The sequence below is a fragment of the Polypterus senegalus genome, chromosome 8, assembly GCF_016835505.1.
Source record: "Polypterus senegalus isolate Bchr_013 chromosome 8, ASM1683550v1, whole genome shotgun sequence".
In the NCBI taxonomy this organism is placed as follows: domain Eukaryota; kingdom Metazoa; phylum Chordata; class Cladistia; order Polypteriformes; family Polypteridae; genus Polypterus; species Polypterus senegalus.
In genome coordinates this window covers 164,325,092-164,349,881 of record NC_053161.1, presented here as the reverse complement: position 1 = coordinate 164,349,881, position 24,790 = coordinate 164,325,092, and the positions used below count along the sequence as shown (strand labels likewise).

Sequence of the window (24,790 nt, the reverse complement as noted above, 5' to 3'; positions counted from 1 at the left end):
AATGCTCAGGTAGCCCGTGGCATTTAAACGATGCCCAATTGGCACTAAGGGGCCTAAAGTGTGCCAAGAAAACAATACTCACACCATCACACCACCACCACCAGCCTGCACAGTGGTAACAAGGCATGATGGATCCATGTTCTCATTCTGTTTACGCCAAATTCTGACTCTACCATTTGAATGTCTCAACAGAAATCGAGACTCATCAGACCAGGCAACATTTTTCCAGTCTTCAACTGTCCAATTTTGGTGAGCTTGTGCAAATTGTAGCCTCTTTTTCCGATTTGTAGTGGAGATGAGTGGTACCTGGTGTGGTCTTCTGCTGTTGTAGCCCATCTGCCTCAAGGTTGTGCGTGTTGTGGCTTCACAAATGCTTTGCTGCATACCTCGGTTGTAACGAGTGGTTATTTCAGTCAAAGTTGCTCTTCTATCAGCTTGAATCAGTCGGCCCATTCTCCTCTGACCTCTAGCATCAACTAGGCATTTTCGCCCACAGGACTGCCGCATACTGGATGTTTTTCCCTTATCACACCATTCTTTGTAAACCCTAGAAATGGTTGTGCGTGAAAATCCAAGTAACTGAGCAGATTGTGAAATACTCAGACCGGCCCGTCTGGCACCAACAACCATGCCACGCTCAAAATTGCTTCAATCACCTTTCTTTCCCATTCTGACATTCAGTTTGGAGTTCAGGAGATTGTCTTGACCAGGACCACACCCCTAAATGCATTGAAGCAACTGCCATGTGATTGGTTGACTAGATAATTGCATTAATGAGAAATTGAACAGGTGTTCCTAATAATCCTTTAGGTGAGTGTATATACGCTGTGTAGTACCTGCTAACCTTTTTGTCTTTTAGTTGTACAGCACGTTGGTCAATGAAAGTTGTTTAAAGGTGCTTGATACATACATAAATAAATAAATAAAATTTCTCTCAGGGCCAAAATTCTATTTACAGCTCACTCTGATCCTCATTTAATTGAAAGAAACCAAATAAGCCTCTCATAACTTAATGGGGGAAAATGTCTTAAATTGGAAAAATGTGACTTTGTCTTTTCCAAGGACCTGATGAAGAGTTTTGTGGATTTTGGCATTCTTCAGACTTTTACTGAGGAGTTATTTGAATGGACGAAACACAAGGAGGCTGAATTTGGCTACTTTTTCCGCATGTTCTGTTTCACCTCAAATCGTGGAAATACAATCATAATTTTTTTGGCTATATTGCAATTTAACGTGGCAGCAGAAGGCGATTGTGTGTGTCCCCCTTTTACTTTGTTGGATTTTTCGAACGCAATGCCCGTACTGTTTTACGAGTGTATATTTGACTTATCTGTGAGTTAAGGTAAATGTTTCACTCATATTATTATTATTATTAAGCCGGATATCAAAGCACTGTTTTTATATGAAATCGCCGCCTTCTTTTCGAGCTCAAAGAACTGGGCAATCCCACGAGAACACCGACAGCAGAAGTATACGGCAAAGAATAGCCAGGTGTCTGGCTGCCTTAGATATATAAACCGAGCTTGACAACATAAACAGAGAGAGACGCAGATGGGGAACAAACAATGACGAGTACAGAGGAATACCGAAAAATTCAGTCGAGCAGAGTCCTTAACACTTTGCTTTCTCGGGAGGCACCCCGCGTGTTGTGACCCCATCTCAAAAAAATAAAATCCCACACCCATAAAGTGACGATCCCAAACTCAGATTACTCACCGTTTCCCTCTGAGTGATGTAATACTTTTTAAAAGTTGCCTCACTTCACATCAACAACAACCTCGTTCTCGGCCTCCAGTTTACTTTGATCCGCTCAAAAGTACAGTTTCGTCGTCCTAGATGATGTCAGACGGCACGTCGGTTCAAGCAGTCGTGATACTTGACATGATTGACAGTTTAAATAACCGCAGAGACCTGTTCATTTTAATTCTCTTTAAAAATATTCACATCGGATTGCACTTTTATACCACCTACATCACCTTGCAAATGATACTTCCTAATCATTCATTCATTGATTTAATGAAGAACAGACAGAGACTGGCGACGACGGGTTAAACGGCAGGCAACAAGACCTCTGCAGCAATAGCCTTCGCACACTTCCTGTATGACGTCATCAAGAGCGACGAAAACGGAGCCTGGCGCGCGCTTTGTGTTGTTAAACCTGAGCAGTAAACTGGAAGCAGTGAACTCTTGCCGTTGAGTGATCGGGGATATTATATGAGCTAGAGGCAGAAGGTAAGTAATTCCAGTTCAGGTCTGTCATTTTATGGATATGTGATTTTTCATTCGCTTCAGTCAGTGTTAAGCGATTCGAATCTCATGCCAGTGAAGTCTCGAGGACGCTGCTCGATTGATGCGGCATACATTTCCACTTTAAAGCGTCCAGACACACCGCCGTCCTTCAGTTAAGTGTTCTCTGGCGATCGTTCAGTACTTCGAGCAAGAGGCGACTTCAGATAAGAAATAGCGTATCTATTTCTTTTTTTATTTAAGAGATTTAAATAGCTGAAGTAACACACAGTTCTTTCAAAGTGCAACCATTGTGATAAAATATCTGTTAAGCCAAACAAATTTAGCTCAGCGTGGAGACAGTCTGATTTTTATTTTCTCCGATTTAAGGTTTGCCCCTTTTGTTTTCCAATTAGTTATGAGAGATGTACAGTATTTTGGATTCTTCCAGTTAAGATGAATATAAGTGTGCGAACGTAATATACGTTATACGTTTTTTTTTAATCGAATGCTTTACACTTTCCAAGAATATATAACATAAACGCTGAAAAAAGGCATAAACAGGGAGGGGAAAACAGAAAAAAAAAACAAGGGATACTGGTAGTTTTTAAAAGTATTTTTAAATTAGAAAAGATTTTGATGTACTTTATTAATATGCTTAACTGTTTGCTTTGGTAGCATCACAGACTTGTTAAATTAAAAAATAGTGCACACAATCTGCATAAATGACAGTATTCTTGTTGAAAGCCTAATCTTATACAGTATTATAAAAAATTACCTAGTGTTATAATTACTTATGTCTTATCTGAACTAAATGATGCAGTATCAAAATATAACGATTTGTCCTAGCTTTAGGAGTGATCTACCTATTAATTATTATTTTTTTTTTCAATTCTAAGAAAGGTTCTCGTCAAAAAGAACTGATTAATACACAGTTGGAAAAATAAGTAGCCAATAGATTCTGTAGCACCTTTGAAGAACATTCAAGGATTGCTTGCATTAAAGAAATCACATTATCTTATTATTCTATGCAGTGATTGAAAATGTAGTTCTGTTGTTATCATTACTTATAAAAAAAATTGAAAAGGTGCAGATTGAGTGGCAGTGTTTCCTTTTTTGAGCTAACGATTGAAATTTTACTAGAGGTCCAGTTTTATAATTTAAAATGATACAATATATTTTTATTATACTACTTCTTTATTTATAGATGATCAACTGTTTAATGAAAATGTCTAGTGGAGTGATTGCCTTTAATTCAAGAGAAAAACAAAAAGGAAAAACATCTGAGTTAAAGTCACATTCAATTTTACTTTCTCTTTATTGGAAAGAGATTTACAGATGTTGAAGAAAAGTCAGAATAGATAATGATGTGATGATTCTTCTTAATTAGCCGGTGAACATGTTATTAAACCTAAGAATAGCATTCTTGTGTCATGGCTAATATTTTCATTGTCCTGGAGAAAATACTTCATCTGAAAGAATAAATTAGTTGGTTAAGTAAAAGTCAACTTATCAAAACTATTTCTGTGAAGAGCAGTCAGTTTTAGAGGCAGCTTATTGATTTTGCAGGGTCATAGTAGCAGAAACTGAAACCCTGCAACCTTTTTGAAAAATAAAATTGGGTATGCAGATCCATTTACTAGAAGGATTTTTAATAAACCATGTACTTGAGCTGACTTTAATAGTTTAAGTGTGGGTTATTCAAGGAAGTTCAAGTTCTGCATCTGATATTCTATTTTAGACACACCATTTTTACATTTACATTTATTTGTTTGACAGACACTTTTAACCAGAGTGGCATACAAAAGAGTTAAACATAATCGAGTAACATTAGTAACAGAAAGTGTAATAGGACAGGCAACACAACTTGATTGTCACAAGTGAAGAAATGTAATAACTAATAATTTACAATCATAGATTATAATCGATAAAGCAATTCAATTTAGGCAAACAACAAACTAACCAACAATATAAAATAGCAAAGAGCTAAGCTTTGTTTCCAATCAATTTGACAGATATTCACAGAACAGAGGGGTCTTCAATTGCTTCATAAATACATTGAGGGAGTCAGCAGTATGGATGGTGGTGGGCAGCCCGTTCCACCAACTGGGAACTACACAGGAAATTAGTCTGGATAGAGACTTGATACCACGTAGAGGTGGCATCACTGGCAGACCTGAGTGCATGAGAAGGAACACAGCACCTCACCGGTGTCTCCATATACTCAGATGCCGACCTACTGACTTACTCTGTAGGCCAGCATCAGAGATTTGCTGCTACGTGGAGCCAATGTGCGAACTGAGAAGAGAGGAGTGACATGTTCCCATCTTGGCCGGTTAAATACAAGATGGGCTGCAGCAGCAGCTTGGATAGATAGATAGATAGATACTTTATTAATCCCAAGGGGGATTTTGCTTGGTAGTTTTGAGGCTTGTTCTTCTTTATCAAATTAAAAGGAATATTAACCACAGTTGACTGTCCTTTGTCCCTTCAGAAATAGCCTTCTGCCCTGTTATTGCCATTATTGAACTCTGCTGTCGCTCTAGATAGATAGATAGATAGATAGATACTTTATTAATCCCAAGGGGAAATTCACATAATCCAGCAGCAGTATACTGATACAAAGAAACAATATTAAATTAAATAGTAATAAAAATGAAAAGAATTAAAATAAAATTAATGTTCGCATTTACTCCCCCGGGTGGAATTGAAGAGTCAATTACAGACAACTTGAAAATAATCACAGAAAAAGCGTCCCATTTATAATCACCCATCGTTTCACTACACATGATGAGGAAAATGATTGACAAATCTGGAAAACTTGACAGTACTCTGGTTGCTTCAGTTAGTTTAAAAACCAAATCTAAACTCAGAAATCACAATGTGTGTGTGTGGTTTTTTTTAATATAAATACCACTTGGAATGCAAACTACAAAGCCATCATCAATTTGACATGGGAAGGAAAACACATAAACGGCACATTGTGGACGGAGAAAATCACAAGGACTTGAAGGATGGCACACTCACCACGTTTGTGCAGACAAGGCAGAACCGACAATGTATACAAATGCAGGAATAAACAGTCAGATTGCTTTGCTTGTGCTACATTAAGATACTGACAAACATCCACCATTGTACCATTCTGAAGCTGGAATGTGGAACTTCAAAATGAAAGAGGCACTGTTTAGAGGATAAAATAGAATCACGCGATTTGAGTACAGCTACCTGTATATTAAAATGCTGATGTCACAATGAATGACATGCATACAATGGCTTGACAGGGAACTCGTGGAGTTTTTTCCTAAATGTTACCTCCTAGCATACTGTCAGTTTTGCCACTTTGTGTAGAACTGCACCATGCTCTACAAGCAGTAGGAGAACATAACTGTTAAGTTTATATTTAGTAGGGCAAATTTTGATTAGACGAAGTAAAGTTGCAAAGGGAGAAACTAGGATACACTTTTAAGTGTGGGGAGAGTTTAAAAGTATTTCAAAATCTAATGCATGTCACATTTATCCAGATATGTAAAAGCTGTAAGAAATTAAAGACAACATTTATTTATATAATACTAGGGAGCGCTGCCCTGTGCTCGCCTACCCACGGGTTTGGTTAACCGGATATACAATTTAAACAGATTATTGTCATGGGTTACATATGCATTATAGAACTAACAATTTTACATTTCAGGTATTAATTTACCATAGTGTAAAACATAATAAATTGAAATAAAATTATGTTTCACGTTGCATTATAGGTATTCATTCCATTATACATTTTCGTTCTGTTTGTCATTGATATTAACGTGCAAATACTTTTTAAAATTTCACTTTTACTTTAAAACTTCAGTAAAAACAATATCTGGAATTAACTTTTCGTTAATATCGCATTGAATTTTGATTCCGTGTTTGGACTTGCATTGTGACAACGCAATGTATATCTGCCCTGTGGTGTTATAGGTCCACAGCTCGTTGAGCAAAGGCCATTCATTTTAAATAATCACCACACCCGAGGCGGCTTCATGAGGGGGGCGATGTTGTAGCGAGCCGCGGGGCAGTCGGCGATGTGGGCGTTTCTCACGTAGTGCACAGGTGAGGAACTGCCCACATTCGTGATTGCTCCCGTGGCTAATGCTACAGCTGTGATGGCCTCTCACGTTTTAAAAGAAGCGCGAGTCAGTTTTGTGGGGAGTGAAAGGAAACGATCGGAGAGAAAAGGAAAGAAGGGAAAAGAGGACGGAGGTTACAGGGAGCGAGGAAGCATGCGGTGCAGGAGAGACAGACACGCGTGCGCGTGCGTGGTGAGCGCTCGATCGAGCGCTGTAGGGCAGCTGTAAGGAAGCTGGGTGTTAGGCCAACACCCAGGCGTTTGAGTCGGATGTCGCTCCCGCTGAGCGATCAGGTAGCGGGAGTGACCAAGGGAAGGCGACTGGCCGCAGAGAAGCCGCGGAAAGGCAGCGGAAGTCGGGAGGCTTGGTGGTGGAGTCCCCAATGTGCGTCCTGGTCATTGGTGGACATCAAGTCTCGGGACTGGGATGAGAGCCAAACCGAAGCCAGGGATCGGGAGGTCTCCAGTCTCGCGAAAGTGTAAAGGAGGGCAGCTGCAGAGAGCGTCTTGCCTGCTGCTTGGCCCAAACGGGATAAGCAGGTGAGACGCTAATAAACGATGCACCGGATTTGTTGTTGTTTTAAAGACTGCTTCCATGAGAAGATTTTAACCTCTGGTTTTAAAGGATTGTGTTTTTTTTTTTTTCTAGTGTTTTAACCTCCACGTTCTTTTAATGGATTATTTATTTGATGAAGAAAGAACTGCACTTTATGAACACTGTTTATTTTGTTGACTGTTTTTAAATAAAAGCACTGTTTCACTTTTAACCATCCCCTTGCTCAGATGCTCAATTATTGCCTCCACTGACTAGCTCTCTCGGTTTCATTATCGACGGTGTTGGGTTCAAGGGTTCCCAAACAGCCATGGGAGCGTGGAGCCAGAACCCACATCGTCACATGCCCGTGAGTGAATATCGTTTCTTTCTCTCTAATAAATAAACGACTTTTTCAAATGGACATCCCTGTGATTTGTTAATTGTCATAGCAAAAGCTATTCTAATGGGAAACTGTAAACTTTTAAATACGTATGGCATATCAAGATCTCCTTTGGTATCTAATGTTATTCGCGGACGATGTACTACGTTACCTTTTTTGTCGCCTGTTAAAATTTTAAATGTTAGAATTGTTCAAGCAATTTTTAATACAACTAATCTTGTCCCATTGCATAGCCCATCACTCAGACATAAATTACGCAATAACATTACAATTTTCAACAGTAATTCAGCTGGAGGAAGACCGGACGGTGTTAATATTTGTAGATATTCTTTGTGATACTGTAAGTTGATGTTTTCATCTGCTACACGATCACCACCAACTGCTTCAGCATAGTCTAGTGATACGCACTTAACCAATTTGCACTGTAACCGATCGACGATTTTCCCATTAATTCATTTGACTTCATCGTTTCTCTGCTAGGATTGCCCATTTTACTCATTTCTTCTGTTGATAACCCTTCAAGATTAAATTTCTTCAATAAGACTTTACATAATAAGTCTTCTTTTATTGGGAGATTTTGAATTTTAAAGTTGCCAATGTCTAGTAGACAAATAGCGAAATCATCCGAATCTTGTTTGAATTCTTTTCTCCCCAACACTTTCGGGGCTCTTTTTGACGAGCAGCCCTTTCTTCTTCACTTAGTCTTTGATATGTCATCTAGAACACATGAAATGATAGTCCCGATAATGACTTCAACATTTTTAAGAAATATATTGTATGTTTAAAAATACTGTCCTGAAACGCTTCTTTAAAGGATGAGACTGTGGACTTTTCATAAACGACTTAAAATGAGGAAAATGTGTAGATTTATAAGAGCTGAGAGGGCAGGAAGTGTGTCTGACAAAAGCATTCACACGAATGAGAAGTTTGATGACCGTGGTCTTGTTTGAAAATGGTTAAGAGGAGGGCGGGACTTTGAAAATTCTCATGGCAAAAGTTTTGTCTCACGTGACTTAAAAAAACCTCTTCCAAAAAGTCTCGTCTACAAAATCTCTCATTGCGTTGAAGGATTTTTTTATATAATAGACAGAAATGTAATAATGTCAATGTCAATTTGTTTATATAGCACATTTAAAACAACATAGTAATGCTGTGGCCAAAGTGCTTTACAATAATTGAATAAAAGAAAAACAATTAACATAAAAAACATGAATAGAAATAAAATATATGAAAATAAAATAAGATACATAATAAATAAAAAATAATGTTAAATAATCACAAAGAGGAAACCGTCAGTATTACTGAAGGTCACGGAATGCAAGTGAATAGAAATGAGTCTTTAATCTTGTTTTGAACATTTCAATTGCAGACGACTCCTTTATGTAATGAGGTAAAGAGTTCCACCGGCACGGAGCAGCAGCTGCAATACCAGTAATAATACCAGTAATGGCGCACTGCACGATAACCTGCAGTGGATACACTTGACTTGAGCATTTCTAGTTTTCATTGTCTTTCTCTGTACGTTTGCTCAGAGGTTGATGCATTTGCTGCTTCCTGAGCAGCTCTTCTTTTCACCACCCTAGTGGTTCGCTTCTTTTCTTCTTCCTTCAGCATCTTTTTGCGTTAAAACTAATTGTCAGTGTTTATGTTGCAATTACTTAGTACGTTTTTCTTAATTTTTGACTTAAGCTGGCACTTAAGTCTTCAATCTGCTTCAAGAATGATTTAAGATATGAAGAGGTAGGGGAAATGACGGCGAGGGTGGTAGGAATGGGAATGGCGCCCACACGCATGGGCCACACAGCCGCCGTGCTGCCCACTGCCGAGAGCTGATTCAACAATAAAATAAAAGAAAAAGAGGAATAACCTTGGTGGTCAATCGTCACCCTGAAAGCGGATAGTAGACATCACGTAGTATGTGTACCATATTTCAGGTCAAAAGGTCAAACAGTTTGTGAGCTACAGGTGATTTAAAATCCTGGACAGACAAATGAACAGCCATGGTAGCATATTATATAAGAAGATAATACATTTATATCTAATAATATAATAAATGTATATAATATAATAAATGTATATAATATAGTGTCTTCCAAAGAATAGAAGAGAGAGTCATCCTGTGCAGACATCATCGAGGAAGGGATCTCTCTATTCTTCTTTCTTCCATCAGCCTCTGAGAACGTTGTTCCATTGTCCAGTTGGTGGTCGCAACAGGGTCACCTGTGTGGTGAGTAACAAATGCTGCGTCCAGATGTTCTTAATCGCCATAAAAATGATATACGAAAATTTATGCTGGTTGACAAATTTCTACCAGTGTCTTATTTCTACTGGTAAATCACGCACACCTAGTGGCATCTTCTGTCAGTGTTGTCCTCTTAAATATGGTCTGCTTGATTTTCACACTTTCAATTTCCACTAAGTAGTCAAAAAGTGGCCTGCCATTCAGGACTTTTACTATTAAACACACCACATATAAGCCAAGTTGTGGATACAGGGTGGACCTCCTCAAGCCTGTTGGACCTTCACTCCACACTTCCTAATGTGATATGAAGAGTAATGAGCTGCTATCAATATGCTGCAATGTGATTTCTTTAAGCTGTCTTACCTGACATAAACTGTAATGGAGAAGGTACTATAAAAAGAAAGGTAATTTTGTTTAGATTTAGGTGGTGCAGTTATGATGGAATTAAATCCTGTTCTATCAACAGCAAAGAAGAAGCAGATGCCATTTACTGTAATGCCAAGATGGATGTAAAGGAGGAGACTTGTGAGGCTGACATAAATGCCACGGAGATAATGACTGTAAATATTAAAGATGAAGACTGTGAGTGGGAGTCTGTCTGCCCTAACAAAGAGAGTCCCTGCATTAAGAATGAGGATTATGAACTGGTTACTGTGGGCATTAAAGAGGAGGCAGAGGAGACGTCTGTCAGCGTTGAGACAAGCACACAAAAAAGTATGGAGTGTATTGACCTCAAGGTGAGGTCTGAATTATTACAATCTGACACAAAGAGGACTGAGGAAGTATCACGTGTTAGAACTCTGGAAGATCATCCATCACCTACACATCAATCTGCAGAACGTAAGTGTGAAATAAAAATGCCTGCTAGTTTTAGGATCGGGATTATGGAGGGGTGGGGGTCCAGTGTGATTTATGTGAAACTTTGCAGTGAAGTCTAATGCTTTATGGTGAAAAGTGGGAACAGTTTTTCAGTAAATTGTCGATATAGTAAGCATATTATGACCTGCTTTTGGGCAGCAAAAGAGCTTGCTTGAGTTTGGTAAAGCAACACCACAGATTTGGGGTGTCTAGATTTTAATTGTGAAAGTCTCTTATTAGCCTGTCCAACTTGTGTATTGTACAATGTCTAGTGGCTAGGATGGGGCTGACCGTGTCTGTTCATACTGCCTACAGACTCCTCAGAATTTAATTTTCTCCATTAACATTGTCAATTGGAGTTTTTGTTTTCCTAAATTCTCCTTCTTTTCCAACTAGCCATATATTTATTACCTGTCTGATCTGTTTATGTTAACCATTGGAGTTCATTTTGTTAGAGATGTTTTTATATGTTTATCAACACTTGCAGTGCATTTTAGTTTAATGTATGTAGAGACTAGGGATGCTGTGATCTGGTTTTTTTTTTTTATTATTTATTTATTTAGGGTCAGAGCTGATCATTAATTTCATGTTTCGAAAGTTGTGGCCAAAAGTTTTGAGAATGACACAAGTGTTGGTTTTCACCAAGTTTGCTGCTTCAGTGTTTTTAGATCATTTTGTCAGATGTTTCTATGGTATACTGAAGTAGCATTACAAGCATTTCATACGTTTCAAAGGCTTTTATTGACAACTAGCTGACGCCCGCCGTAGCATAGGGCCGTGTAAGAATAGGAACAGAAAACGGTGAGAAAGGAATTCAGAAATCAAGAAGAAAGAAATACTTCTTGAAAGACGCAGTTATGAATAGGTGTTTTGCTCGTACTGCAATATCGGGTCTGTGCTCCGGTCTTTGGGTATCCGACAGTGCATGTAGAATTTCTGGCCAAGCAGTATTACATGTGAAAGTGATAAATAAATCAGGCTTTCCGAATTGCGTAATATGGCCATGGCATCCTGATAGTTTTGTTGCATGTATCTTGGACTTCCTGGATCATTTTGCCTACACGTATGTTGTTATTTTCAGCGTTTGCTTGCCGTGCGTCTGTATTCAAACATTGTTTTGTTCCACGCGCAGATGTTGTTGATGTAATCTGAGATAGTTGAGACTCGCACTCTCTGTTTTAACATACGCATCTACGGCGTATTATTGGAATAGTTTGCCGCTGGAGTGCAAAATACTAAATGTATTCCTCATTGATAATCTGTATGCATAAAATTGGCATTGAGTAAGCCTGATTCGGTTGGCGGTTCTTTTATCGGGAACATGTTGTAAATGTTTGTACCAGCCAATGTCTCCATAAGGGAATAAAAGTGGGTAAACCATAGGATCGCAATTCATATTGAGCGTGGAAATCTGTTTACAGGTGTTGCCTCTGGGATAGATGCCAATGTCCCTTTTGGCAGGGGTTTCGCCATCTTCTCCGACAAAAATCGCTGCAACATCGGTGTGACATGTCGGGGCATTGTATCATCGTAAATCCTGCCCAGGGTGCTGTTGGATTGGACTGGCCGATTTTCATGCATGTGTTTGTATGATTTAGCGAAGGGGTTGATGGTTCCCAGCATGGAATCTAGCTGGAGAAGTAAATTTTTGCTGCATGCAGAGTTTGTTTTATTTTGTAAGCATACTAAAGTAGCTTGCGCTGTGTCAAATCCATACAACTGTCCATATCCTGGAGAGGTAAAAGTGTTAGCGTATAGTGGAGAGATTTGGTGATAAATTTGCCCGTGTATTTTAAAACGGCATGGTCCATGGCCAGGAGGTTGAGTTATCTGTGCACCCATGGAAGCAAACGCTAGAGAAGAGTTGTATTCTCGATTGTGTTCACGTAACATAAACTCCAGATGTTGCCATGTATTGATAGTACACCTGACAGTACTTGTTGTAATAACTTGATTTGCGTTAGAAAGAACAACAGGAAGAACGTCTCCAAGTCTGTCTCAATGTGATGCAACAAAATCTACTGCCCTATGTAGTAGTGAGAGTGCATTGCTTTCGTCAGCTGTTTGTGTCAAGAAATAACCCACCGATAGGAACAGGCAGTTGCCAGATCCCGGAATAGAGATGATGTTGTACAAAAACCCGTCGACAGAGAAGATACTGTCGTTCATTTTATAACAAAGGCTTAGGAAACAACCGTCGCAGTATAACGAAAATGGCAAGGTGTATGGGAGGCTGCAGGCAGCGTGGGGAAGGGTTTGGAAGTGGACGAATAGGAATCGAGAAATGCCATGTCAGCTGCGTGTGGGCGGGACCGGTTTTGAAGTGGAAGCAGGACGAATCAGAAGAGAAATATATATAAGAGATTAAATTAAGTTTATGTAGAGAGTCCATATTTGCAGTGTTGGTTCTTTTTCGATCCCTGACATGCTGTCTGTCAATCAACTTCTGGGCCAAATCCTGACTGATGGCAGCAGCCCATTCTTGCATAATCAATGCTTGGAGTTTGTCAGAATTGGTGGGTTTTTGTTTGTCCACCCACCTCTTGAGGTTTGACCACAAGTTCTCAATGGAATTAAGGGCTGGGGAGTTTCCTGGCCATGGACCCCAAATTTCAATGTTTTGTTCCCTGAGCCACTTAGTTATCACTTTTGCCATATGGCCCAGTGCTCCATCATGCTGGATTGTTCATTGTGTGTAACCAAACTGTTCTTGGATGGTTGGGAGAAGTTGCTCTCAGTGGATGTTTTGGTCCCATTCTTTATTCATGGCTGTGCTTTTGGGCAAAATTGTGAGTGAGCCCACTCCCTTGGCTGAGAAGCAACCCCACACATGAATGGTTTACTGTTGGCATGACACAGGGCTGATGGTAGTGCCGTTCACCTTTTACTTCTTTTTTCCGGATGACCCAAACAATCTGAAAGCAAAATGGCTTTACCTCAGCAGTCCGATCCCTGTACTTTTTGCACAACATCACTCTGTCCCTGGTGTTTTCCTTGGCTTCTTTGCTGCCCATCTTGACATCAGGCCATCCTCCCAAAGTCTTTGCCTCCCTCACTGTGTGTGCAGATGCACTTACACCTGCCTGCTGCCATTCCTGAGTAAGCTCTACCCTGGTGGTTCCCCGCTTCCTAGTCATGCATAACGAATGGGACCAAGACATCCTCCCAAAGCAACATCTCCCAACCATCCAAAAACAGTTTGGTGACCAACAATGAACAATGCAGCATGATGGAGCACCGGGCCATAAGGCAAAAGTGATAACTAAGTGGTTCAGGGAACAAAACATCGAAATTTTGGATCCATGGCCAGGAAACTCCCCAACCCTTAATCCCATTGAGAACCTGTGGTCAATCCTCAAGAGGCGGGTGGACAAACAAAAACCCATACATTCTGACACTCCAAGAATTGATTATGCAAGAATGGGCTGCTGCCATCAGTCAGGATTTGGCCCAGAAGTTGATTGACAGACAGCATGTCAGGGATCGAAAAAGAACCAACACTGCAAATATGGACTCTCTGCATAAACTTAATGTAATTGTTAATAAAAGCCTTTGAAACTTATGAAATGCTTGTAAGTATACTTCAGTATACCATAGAAACATCTGACAAAATGACCTAAAAACGACTGAAGTAGCAAACTTTGTGAAAACCAATACTTGTGTCATTCTCAAAACATTTGGCCACGACTGTAGAATTGGCAGATATAGATGTTTGTTCTTTATCCTTTTATTACTTATTTACTAGAAGTGCCTGCATAATTAGATATGTAGATGCCTTATGTTCTCTGCTAAAATGTTATCATTAGTATTTTTGCAAATAAACTGCAGACCTTAGGTATTAGGTGTTTTTTGTTTTGTTTTTTTTAATAAAGTGAAATTTTCTAGACGTATTCCCTTATTTTACATATTTTTCTCACACATGAAACATGTAAACAAAAGTTTTAGCCATAATACATGTAGCATAAAATTAAATAAAATGTCCATTGCTTTATGGCGACACAGAGGATAATGATCAAGAAAAAGATAAAGAGGAATTAAGGTCTTCAAACTCAATTTCTGGATTATCAATGGTTTATATTGCTCTTCACCGAGTACAGGTTTGAAGTCCCGGACATTTCTAGCTACCTTTCTGTGACAAAATAAGTAACCCAGGCATCATTTACATACATGAACACACACATTAGATTAAACAAGTAGTAAACCAGAGTTACTTCAGTTTGATTAACATAGCTCCTCTCTGTCCACGTCAATTAAGATTATCGGGAGCATGAGTGGGATGAGTGTGTGTATCCAGCAGGAGGCTCATGCTCTCTGGGATTGTGTTCTTTACTGAATGCAGAATAGACTTGATCCTTGCACACATCCCTCTAGTAACCATGACAGAAATAATCAGATGAGAGAAATCTAGTACAGAAAGAGATAGGAGATATATTTCAGTTGGTTTAAAATGCAGCTTTCACTCCCAGTGTAGTAAAATGATTTGTACATTCATATCCCAACTGAAGTGAAGCCAATGGAACCGTACAGTCATCCTCCAGTTCTTCAGTGGGAAATGCCGACGACTATAAGTTTGATTCGGCTGCAGAGTGCAAGGCGGAGTTTAGACAGCTTCTCGTTTCTCTGAGGCTTCTTTTTAATTTAAATACTCGCATATTTTGCATAATTAGTGAATGTTTTCTAAAACTTGCCAAGTATGGGTGACTCCCACCTGAGCGGTACTCTTCTCCGATCAATATAGCACTTTTTTCACCTGCCTCTAATCATTTCCGGCTTCTGCAAACCATGACCCTGATATACTGATCAGCAAACATGAGCAGTTTTTAAATACTCTTCATCCGCTTCTGTCCATCTCCCTGGCAGTTTCCCTCTTTGGCTGAACTGCATCGTTTTAGCTTGATGGCCCCATAACATCGAGAGTGTGCTTACGTATGGACTGTGTGTGTGGTACAGCAGCTGCACTTCCTCAGAAAGGAAAGTGCTTCACAGGGTCGTCAAGACAGCAGAAAGAACAATTGGTTGTACCCTCCCCACTCTGGAACAAAGCTACACCTCCCGATGTTGCAAAAAAGCAATAGACATTTCAAAGTATTCATCACATCCCAGTCATTGATTTCTTATACTTACAAAAGGGTACCCATAATTTTAACCAGCAGTTACAGTGTTTGATTTTGTAATTTAATGTTAACAGGACAGTGGATTGAAAAATGTATGTTTTTCTTTTTAAACTTCACACAGGAAACAAACCTCACTGCTGTTCTGAATGTGGCAAACGATTCTGGTACAAGAGTGCTCTTCAGAGCCACAAACGAATTCACACTGGAGAGAAGCCATATTGTTGCTTGGAGTGTGACAAACAGTTCTCTGACAGGAGTGCACTTCAGAAACACACAAGGATTCACACTGGAGAGAAGCTGTATTGCTGTAATGAATGTGGCAAACAATTCTCACAAACTGGCCATCTCCAGAGCCACAAAAGAACTCACACAGGAGAGAAGCCATATTGCTGCTCTAAATGTGGTAAACAATTTTCTGACAGAAGTAGTCTTCAGAGACACACTAGAATTCATACTGGAGAAAAGCCATATTATTGTTCTGAATGTGGCAAAGAATTTTCGCAAAGGGATGGATTTGAGAGCCATAAAAGAATTCACACTGGAGAGAAGCCATATTACTGTAATGAATGTGGCAAACAATTTAGTTACAAGAGCAATCTTCAAAGCCACAACAGAATTCACACCGGGGAGAAACCTTATTGCTGTAATGAATGTGGGAAAGAATTCTCACAAATAGGCAGCCTTCAGAGACACACTAAAATTCACACTGGAGAGAAGCGGAATTGTACCGACTAAAGAGGGAGGTTCACTCCTGTCTTGATAGTAGGCACACAAAGAAAAATTTGGACAAATTAATTCAGAAAGAAGCCATAAAAGAAGTTAATTGGACAGTGAAAATAAAGGAACAGCGGAAGGAGTGAAATGTAACTCTCCAAGCTCTTGAAGACTTGATTAGTACCTTCACATGGGGGCCTTTTGTACAAGATCCATACCAAACCTCATCAAAGTGAAACTACGTTTATCTTGCATATAAACGTTTATGTGTGGAAGTGTGTCTGTCTGTCTAGCCTGGAAAGTGTGAGGCTACAGCATGAAGCTCAAATAAAGCCACTTTGTTGCCAAAGTGAAAGCGCCGAGAAAAGAAAGTCACTTAGCTGCTAATACACAAGCGAGGCGAGCACATCGGCAAAACGAGACCTCAGAGAAGAGAGAAACTCACTTTGCTGCTGATGGACAATGGAGGTGAGAAAGTCGGCAAAACGAAACCGACGAAAAAAGAGAACCTCGCTTAGCTGCTTATGCACAACTGATGTGATTGGTTGATTGATTGATTGAAGTCCCAGAATCCATGGTTTCTAGGAGCCCAGGCTTACACAGCTAGTAATATAATAAGATCCAAAAAAGTCGTTCATACTGGATGAATGTCTCTCAGGATAAAAACGTGTCCATCATCTGCCTTGGCACTTGGGTAGGTGATGGTGATAGCGATAGTGCAACATCTACACAGGAAGAAAAGAAGACCTCCAATGTGCTGTCAGTCTACAAGGACATGGACAGTGAAACTGATCAGACCTCGAAGGTGCAACTTGAGCAAGAAATGAAGAGAACCGGACACTGAAGATAAAGAGGAGATCATGTACTGCCTATTTCATTCAATAAATCCACAATTTATGACTAAAGGATATGCCAGGAAACCTCACACAAAACTCAAGCCCACAAAAGTAATCCCTACATCCATATTAAATAAGATAATTGAAGCAAACCTAAGATCTCTGATTGGAACAGTTAAAGAAAGAAAGCAAATAAGCTGAGAGACATTAGAATCCTTCCAAAGAACAGCAAAAGAAGGAATGATACAGGGAAATGGACACCATCTAGAAGCCATGAGAACAGAACTAGCAAAGACCTGGGATGAAGAGAACAGGAGAAACCTCATGTGGTGTGGCATTTATACCAACATGAAAGCATCAGCAGCCAAACTTAAAAAAGAGAGGAAACGGGCATATTTGAAAAGAAATTCAGAAATAAACACCCACACTTGGAAAATGATCGTCACCTGAAAATAAAATGCATTTAAATCAAATGACTCTTAAATAATGATTTGGAAAATAGGGATGGAAGAACACTAAAGTGAAAGCGACAATAACCATTCAACACAACCTTCCCAAAGGCCAGAATAGACAGATGCACTGGAAGCGGAGTGAACAGAAATAGAAAAATCAACAAGAAAGAGTAGCAGCAGAAACGTCACTCAAAGGAAAGAAGTAAGTGAAGAGAAAAACCCTTAAAATAAAAAAAAACTAGAAAAGACTTCATTAATGGAGGACAAAGAAATCAAAGAAGAGCCCCTGAACCTGATTGATGTGGACAAGTGCATGGAAATACAGAGAAGAGAGATGTTGCTGATCATATCATTAGACGATATCACACACTGTATTATAGCGAAGGTCAACAAGGCTATAACTGTAATAAAGCAAAGCCAACAGGATATAATAACAACTTTCAACAGGATCAGAAGTGTGCAGCCGAGCTTATCACTTGAAAAGTGACAGTATAGAGGAAAATCAGAGTAAGGAGAAATAGGCCTAGGTAGAGCAAGGATGAAACAAGTTTAATTAAAAATAATCCTCTCCTTAATAGCAACCTACAGAGAAGGTGGGAAATTGCACACACAAAATCTTAGCCAAAATACAACCATTGAATCCACAGTATTGACTACTAAGATATGAAGGCTTGAACCTGGATGAAATCGAACTCTTTAAAATGAAACTGCAACAAAAACCGAAGTCCTGCTAATTGGCACTAAATCTCAGCGTAAGAACATGAGCTCCTTTTCAGTCACCCTTGGTGAGGATGTCATCAGACCTTCTTCTTCTTCTTCTTCTGCTTATAATCTTGGTGTCATTTTTGATTCCTCCTGTTCTTATTCTAACCACATACACCCCATTAAGAAACTTTCTTACTTCTCCCTTTGTAACATTTCCCGTGTTTGCTCCTTCCTCTCCTCTTCTAAAGTTGAGAAACTTGTCCATATATCCCATATCGATTACTGGATCTCCCTACTAGCAGGTGCCTCTTCATATTGGTTTATCATAGCTCCATTTGGATCAAAACTCTGTTGCAAGAATCCTGACACAGTGAGCACATCCAAGCCATCCTTCACTGGCACCCGGTATCCTACAGGACTGAGTATCAAACTCTCCTAATAACCAGCAAAGCTTTTAATTGCCTGGCACCGGACTTCATCAGTGACCTTCTCTATCACTAAGCCCCTTTGACTCAAGCAATCGCATTGCACCCCAAACTAATCTAGGTTGGGTGAAAAAGCCTTCAGCTGTATGGCACCCAGGTTTTGGAATAACCTCTCTGTTAATGTGGTCGGCTCCCTTGTCTCATTCTTTTTAAAAAAAAAATAATAAAATAAACAAATAAAAACTCATTTGTTCAGGAAGGCGTTGAACTTATCTGGCATTGTGACCCTTCATTCGGTTTACCCTTTTTGTCCAGATGCTCAGGATGATTTACAGTTCGGTCCATAAATATTTGGACAGAGAATATGTTTTTCTAATTTTTGTTCTGTACATCACCACAATGAATTTTAAATGAAACAACTCAGATGCAGTTGAAGTGCAGACTTTCATCTTTAATTTAAGCAATTGCATTAAAATGTGAGGCAACTAAAGCATTTTTTTTAACACAGTCCCTTCATTTCAAGGGCTCAAAAGTAATTGGACAAATTAAATAACTGGAAATAAAATGTTCATTTCTAATACTTGGTTGAAAACCCTTTGCTGGCAATGACAGCCTGAAGTCTTGAACTCATGGACATCACCAGATGCTGGGTTTCCTCCTTTTTAATGCTCTGCCAGGCCTTTACTGCAGCGGCTTTACTTTCAGTTGCTGTTTGTTTGTGGGCCTTTCTGTCCGAAGTTTAGTCTTCAACAAGTGAAATGCCTGCTCAGTTGGGTTAAGATCAGGTGACTGACTTGGCCATTCAAGAATTTTCCACTTCTTTGCTGTAATAAACTCCTTGGTTGCTTTGGCTGTATGTTTTGGGTCATTGTCCATCTGTATCATGAAACGCCGCCCAATCAATTTGACTGCATTTAGCTGGATTTGAGCAGACAGTATGTCTCTGAACACCTCAGAATTCATTCGGCTGCTTCTCTCCTGTGTCACATCATCAATAAACACTAATGTCCCAGTGCCACTGGCAGCCATGCACGCCCGAGCCATCACACTGCCTCCACCGTGTTTTACAGATGATGTGGTATGCTTTGGATAATGAGCTGTTCCACGCCTTCTCCATACTTTTTCTTGCCATCATTCTGGTAGAGGTTGATCTTGGTTTCATCTGTCCAAAGAATGTTTTTCCAGAACTGTGCTGGCTTTTTTGATGTTCTTTAGCAAAGTCCAATCTAGCCTTTCTATTCTTGAGGCTTATGAGTGGCTTGCACCTTGCAGTGCACCCTCTGTATTTACTTTCATGCAGTCTTCTCTTGATGGTAGACTTGGATATCGATACGCCGACCCCCTGGAGAGTGTTGTTCACTTGGTTGGCTCTTGTGAAGGGGTTTCTCTTCACCATGGAAATGATTCTGCGATCATCCACCACTGTTGTCTTCCGTGGACGTCCAGGTCTTTTGCTTGCTGAGTTCACCAGTGTTTGCTTTCTTTCTCAGGATGTACCAAACTGTAGATTTTGCCACTCGTAATATTGTAGCAATTTCTCGGATGGGTTTTTCTGTTTTGCAGCTTAAGGATGGCTTCTTTCACCTGCATGGAGATCTCCTTTGACCGCATGTTGTCTGTTCACAGCAAAATCTTCCACATGCAAGCACCAGACCTCAAATCAACTCCAGGCCTTTTATCTGCTTAATTGATAAGACATAACAACGGACTTGAACACACCTGCCCATGAAATAGCCTTTGAGTCAATTGTCCAATTACTTTTGAGCCCCTGAAATGAAGGGATTGTGTTAAAAAATGCTTTAGTTGCCTCACATTTTTATGCAATCTTTTGTTCAACCCACTGAATTAAAGCTGAAAGTCTGCACTTCAACTGCATCTGAGTTGTTTCATTTAAAATTCATTGTGGTGATGTACAGAACCAAAATTAGAAAAAAAGTTGTCTCTGTCCAAATATTTATGGACCTAACTGTATATTTATATCACAAATTCAGAGTTTTCTCCTAATTTTCTGTATTTTATTCTGATTGTTTTTCAATGTTTTATATTTTCTGTATTTATCTTAGAATTTTATGTAGATAATTTTGGTATCCAATGTTATTTATGTCCCGTTGTTCTTTTTGAATTTCTGTGAAGTGTTTTGAGTGCTATATAAATAACATAATAATAATTATTATTAACTTTGTTTGCTCTGAAAAGGAAATTACATAAAGTGGAGCCTGGTGGAGGAAAAGCCAATTTCAGTATTCCATTATTCCATCTCAAGCAAACTCTTGACAGGTAAAGTGGAGCCTTGTGGTACACAACAGGTCAGTTCCGCCGCTGCCCCTCAATTCTGTACTCCTAAGAATTTTATAAATATTAGCTTTGCCAAAGTTTTACATTTTTAACTCGCTCCTTGTTTTTTATGAATTGACCTTTTTTGTCTTTTGAGGTTGCTCCCGTAATCGTATCCTAATAATGACAATTAATGAGCAGAGCAGACATGGGGGCAAACCACAGTGAATCATGAAGGGATTGGCAGGAAACGTTACAAAACTGGGTGTTCTAAATTGGAATGGAATAAGCATTTATGTGAATTAGATGGAGACAGTGTTTTGTTCAGCGTTAGTTCTTAAGATGTTCATCATCCTAATTTTCATTTTGCATTTCCCTTTGTTCTGGTTTTTTAGGCTACTATTTTCTAATGGTCAAGCTAGTGGGCCTGACACCGAATTAGCCGGAGTCATTTGTTCCCACGTCTACTTTGTTTGCTGTTGATTGTCATTATTAGAATATATTTAAGGGAGAAAACTCCAAAGAAAAAAACAGGAGAAGTGCTGGCTGAGGCACTGCATATGCTGAGAAATTGTTGGCAGTTAAGTGTCTGTAGACGGCCTCTTTCATTTCCCCAGAATCACAAAACTCCCCGTTAAGCCAGGAGACTGAGCACAGTATGGAAGGCACACATTTTGCACTTTTTCTTGGACTACGGTGCACAGCATTTAGCACGGTGACACCCATCGCCCCTCTTTCTTGTGCCACAACCAGTTTGAGAAAGCCAGAATATCCAAGGTGTCCGTCTGTTGTGCCGTCACATGCTACGCTGACACAGTGGAAATACGACAGGCACTTCTTGCTCAATCCTCCACCCCACCCCGCACCAAATTTGTATTCTTGACACTCTTTTATTTTTATGGTTTTAAATTTGTGCAATGTGGAATTCATATCAATTTAGTTAATGTAATGTGAGATTGTTGGTAGAGGTTACTTTTCTTATTAAGAATATAAATATATAACTTCCAGTTCATCATATTAATGGAACATTCCAGACAATCCGCTTAAACTCTGATGTAACATTTAGAAAGATTAGATTAGACTAGCCATGTGCGCCCAACTACGTTGCGCGTGTTAAAGTTGTCTGTGAAGGGCTCCCTGTTTAAACTCGGCTGCCAGTTGTGAACTGGCCCTTCGTCGCACAGCATTATGATTTTTTTATAAGAGAAACAAAATTACAAAATAAAACCCTTGGATATTGATTTGATAGGAACGGCCTACTTGGAATCACTGTCCGAATCGTAATTATGTGGTGGTGTAGGAGCATTTCTGCTTCTGTCCGTTCACAGTCCGCCTCGTTTTCACGACGCTGTCGTTTCCTCTCACGATGTCTTCTCAACCTTTCTCCAATCTCGCAGGTTGCTTTGTGGCAATCCAAAGAGTAAGGCAATATACACGGAGCAATGGTTATAAAAGGGGGACACATAGGTATCCAGGCTCTTTAAAGCATAAATAGAGATCACTTCACTGACATGTGAGCAAGCCACGGTACAACTGTGAGACGCGCAGCACTCGCCAGCTACAACGTAACAATAATAATTTCCGGAACGTGCTGTTACGTTGTCATTCATTTTACCCACTGTCTTTCTTTCATTCATATGTTACGTAGGCACGTACCTTTTATCTTCGGCAATCTCATTCTCTAACCAGTCCTCAGGAGCTAACCAGCGTAACACTGTCCACCACCCCTTTCGTTATTCCGGCACATTGTTGACATCCGTGAGTAACAACAACGTACTAAACTGGAAGGTGGTCTACGCATGTGTGGAATTCGCGAACAAACAAAGATCAAGATCTAAATAAAGATCTCTTTAGTTAATTTAAAGCACAACAATTTATTTAGTTTGAATGTCTGTGTTTTGAGGTGTGACTGGAGTACAACAGTCTTCAGTAGTATAAGCCTGGAGGAGAGTCTTAATGCAATGCCTATGTTTTAGCTGTCTCTCTACTGCCATCTAGTGCTTCTTCTTCTAATTCATTCACGGACAAACAAAGATCAAGATCCAAATGAAGATTATATATAGAGATTGATATTGGATTAGAATGGCATCTTATATATAAACGTCTACGCTTGGAAATGTGTGCGTGTCTGTCTGTCTGTCCAGCCCGGAAGTGCGAGGCTACAGCATGAAGCTCAAAGAAAGCGACTCTGTCACCAAAGTGAAACCACCGCCACTAATACACAAGCGAGGTGAGCACATTAGCAAAACAAAACCTCCAAGGAGAGATAAACTTGCTTAGCCCCTGATAGATAATTGAGGTAAGCACATTGGCAAAACGAAACGGATAAGGAGCAGCTAATACAAAACTGATGCGATTGATTGATCAAAGTGCCAGAATCCATGGTTTCTAGAAGCCCGGGCTTTTTACAGTAGGGCTTCCACAGCTAGTCTTCTATATAAACGTCTATGCGTGGAAGTGTGTGTGTGTGTGTGTGTGTATTTGTCTCTCCGGCCCGGAAGTGCGAGGCTACAGCATGACGCTCAAAGAAAGCGACTCTGTCACCAAAGTGAAACTGCTACGAGAAGAGAAACTTGCTTAGCTGCTAATACACGAGCGAGACGAGCACATTAGCAAAATGAGACCTTCTTGGAGAGACAAACTCGCTTAGCCACTGATAGAAAATGGAGGTAAGTAAGTACGTCTGCAAAACGAAACCGATATGGAGCTGCTAATACACAACTGATGCGTCTGATTGATCGAAGTGCCAGAATCCATGGTTTCTTGGAGCCCGGGCTTTCCACAGCTAGTCGTATATAAACGTCTATGCATAGAAATGTGTGTGTATCTGTCTCTTCAGCCCGGAAGTGCGAGGCTACAGTGTGAAGCCCAAAGAGAAACGCTTAGCCATGAATACACAAGCAAGGAGAGCACATCAGCAAAAAGAGACTTCCAAGGAAAGAGAAGCTCGCTAAGCTTTTTTAAAGGGCGGTGGTCAGTGTAACTAACCACCTATAGCAGAGGTGTCCAACCCTAGTCCTGGTGGGCCGCAGTGGCTGCAGGTTTTCATTCTAACCCTTTTTCTAATCAGCAAGCATTTTTTAACTGCTAATTAACTCCTCTTCCCTTCATTTTAATAGTCCTGTTTTTAAGGATTCAGTCCTCTAACTTGATTTGTTTCTTCATTAAATGGCAGCCAAACAGAAATGAGCTGAGAGATGACCAGCTAAATGGGATGTCAAACTCCAACCAAATTCACTCCAGCCAGTTTCTTAATAAGAAGCCAATTCCTGCTGTTAATTAATGTCGTTATTGAATATCATGACTTGTTGCTGCTGTCATTCAACCACAGCAGACTGTTGGTTTTCTGTTTTTTCTAAGACCACCATCAAGATGTTTTGGTGACCTGAGCAGACCGACATGACCGAAACATTCACCTTTATTTATTTTCAGGTTAGCTGGTCATGTGGCAGCTCGTTTTGTGTCTCATTATTGTTTGGCTGCACATTAAGGAAAAGGAAACAACTAAGGGGTCTGAATCGCGTCAATTAAAACTAAGGCAAGACAAGTTAATTGGCAGCAAAAACGGCTCACTAATTAAGAAGATGGTCAGAATGAAAACCTGCAGCCACTGCGGCCCACCAGGACTGGAGTTGGACACCCCTGACCTATTGCAAGCGCTTGTAATGGCGGTGGTTAGTTCTGCTCGCCACAGTTTTATTTTACCGTGAACTTCACGGGCGGCAGCATTCCGCACTGACCGCTAGATGGCAGCAACAGTACAGGACCGCGTTTTGGTCACAGGTTTACATCTTGAGTGGAAGTCTGACGCTAAGTGGACGCTATTGTAGTTACTGCTGTGGTTTTATGAACATTTCAATGGTGCTTCTAATAATTTGGATGAGTAAACGTTTTATTAGCATTA

At 39.9% G+C, this 24,790-nt stretch overlaps 1 protein-coding gene across 1 annotated transcript in view; it reads left to right on the top strand.

The window, feature by feature from the left end:
• Positions 1 to 18,972, top strand: part of LOC120533374 (gastrula zinc finger protein XlCGF26.1-like) — a 76,871-nt gene extending 57,899 nt beyond the window's left edge. Inside the window, exon 4 of the mRNA XM_039760226.1 lies at positions 15,593 to 18,972. Coding sequence (XP_039616160.1) covers positions 15,593 to 16,215 — 623 coding nt within the window. The 3' untranslated portion in view covers positions 16,216 to 18,972. The remainder of the gene's footprint in view (positions 1 to 15,592) is intronic.
• Positions 18,973 to 24,790: the final 5,818 nt, after the last annotated feature.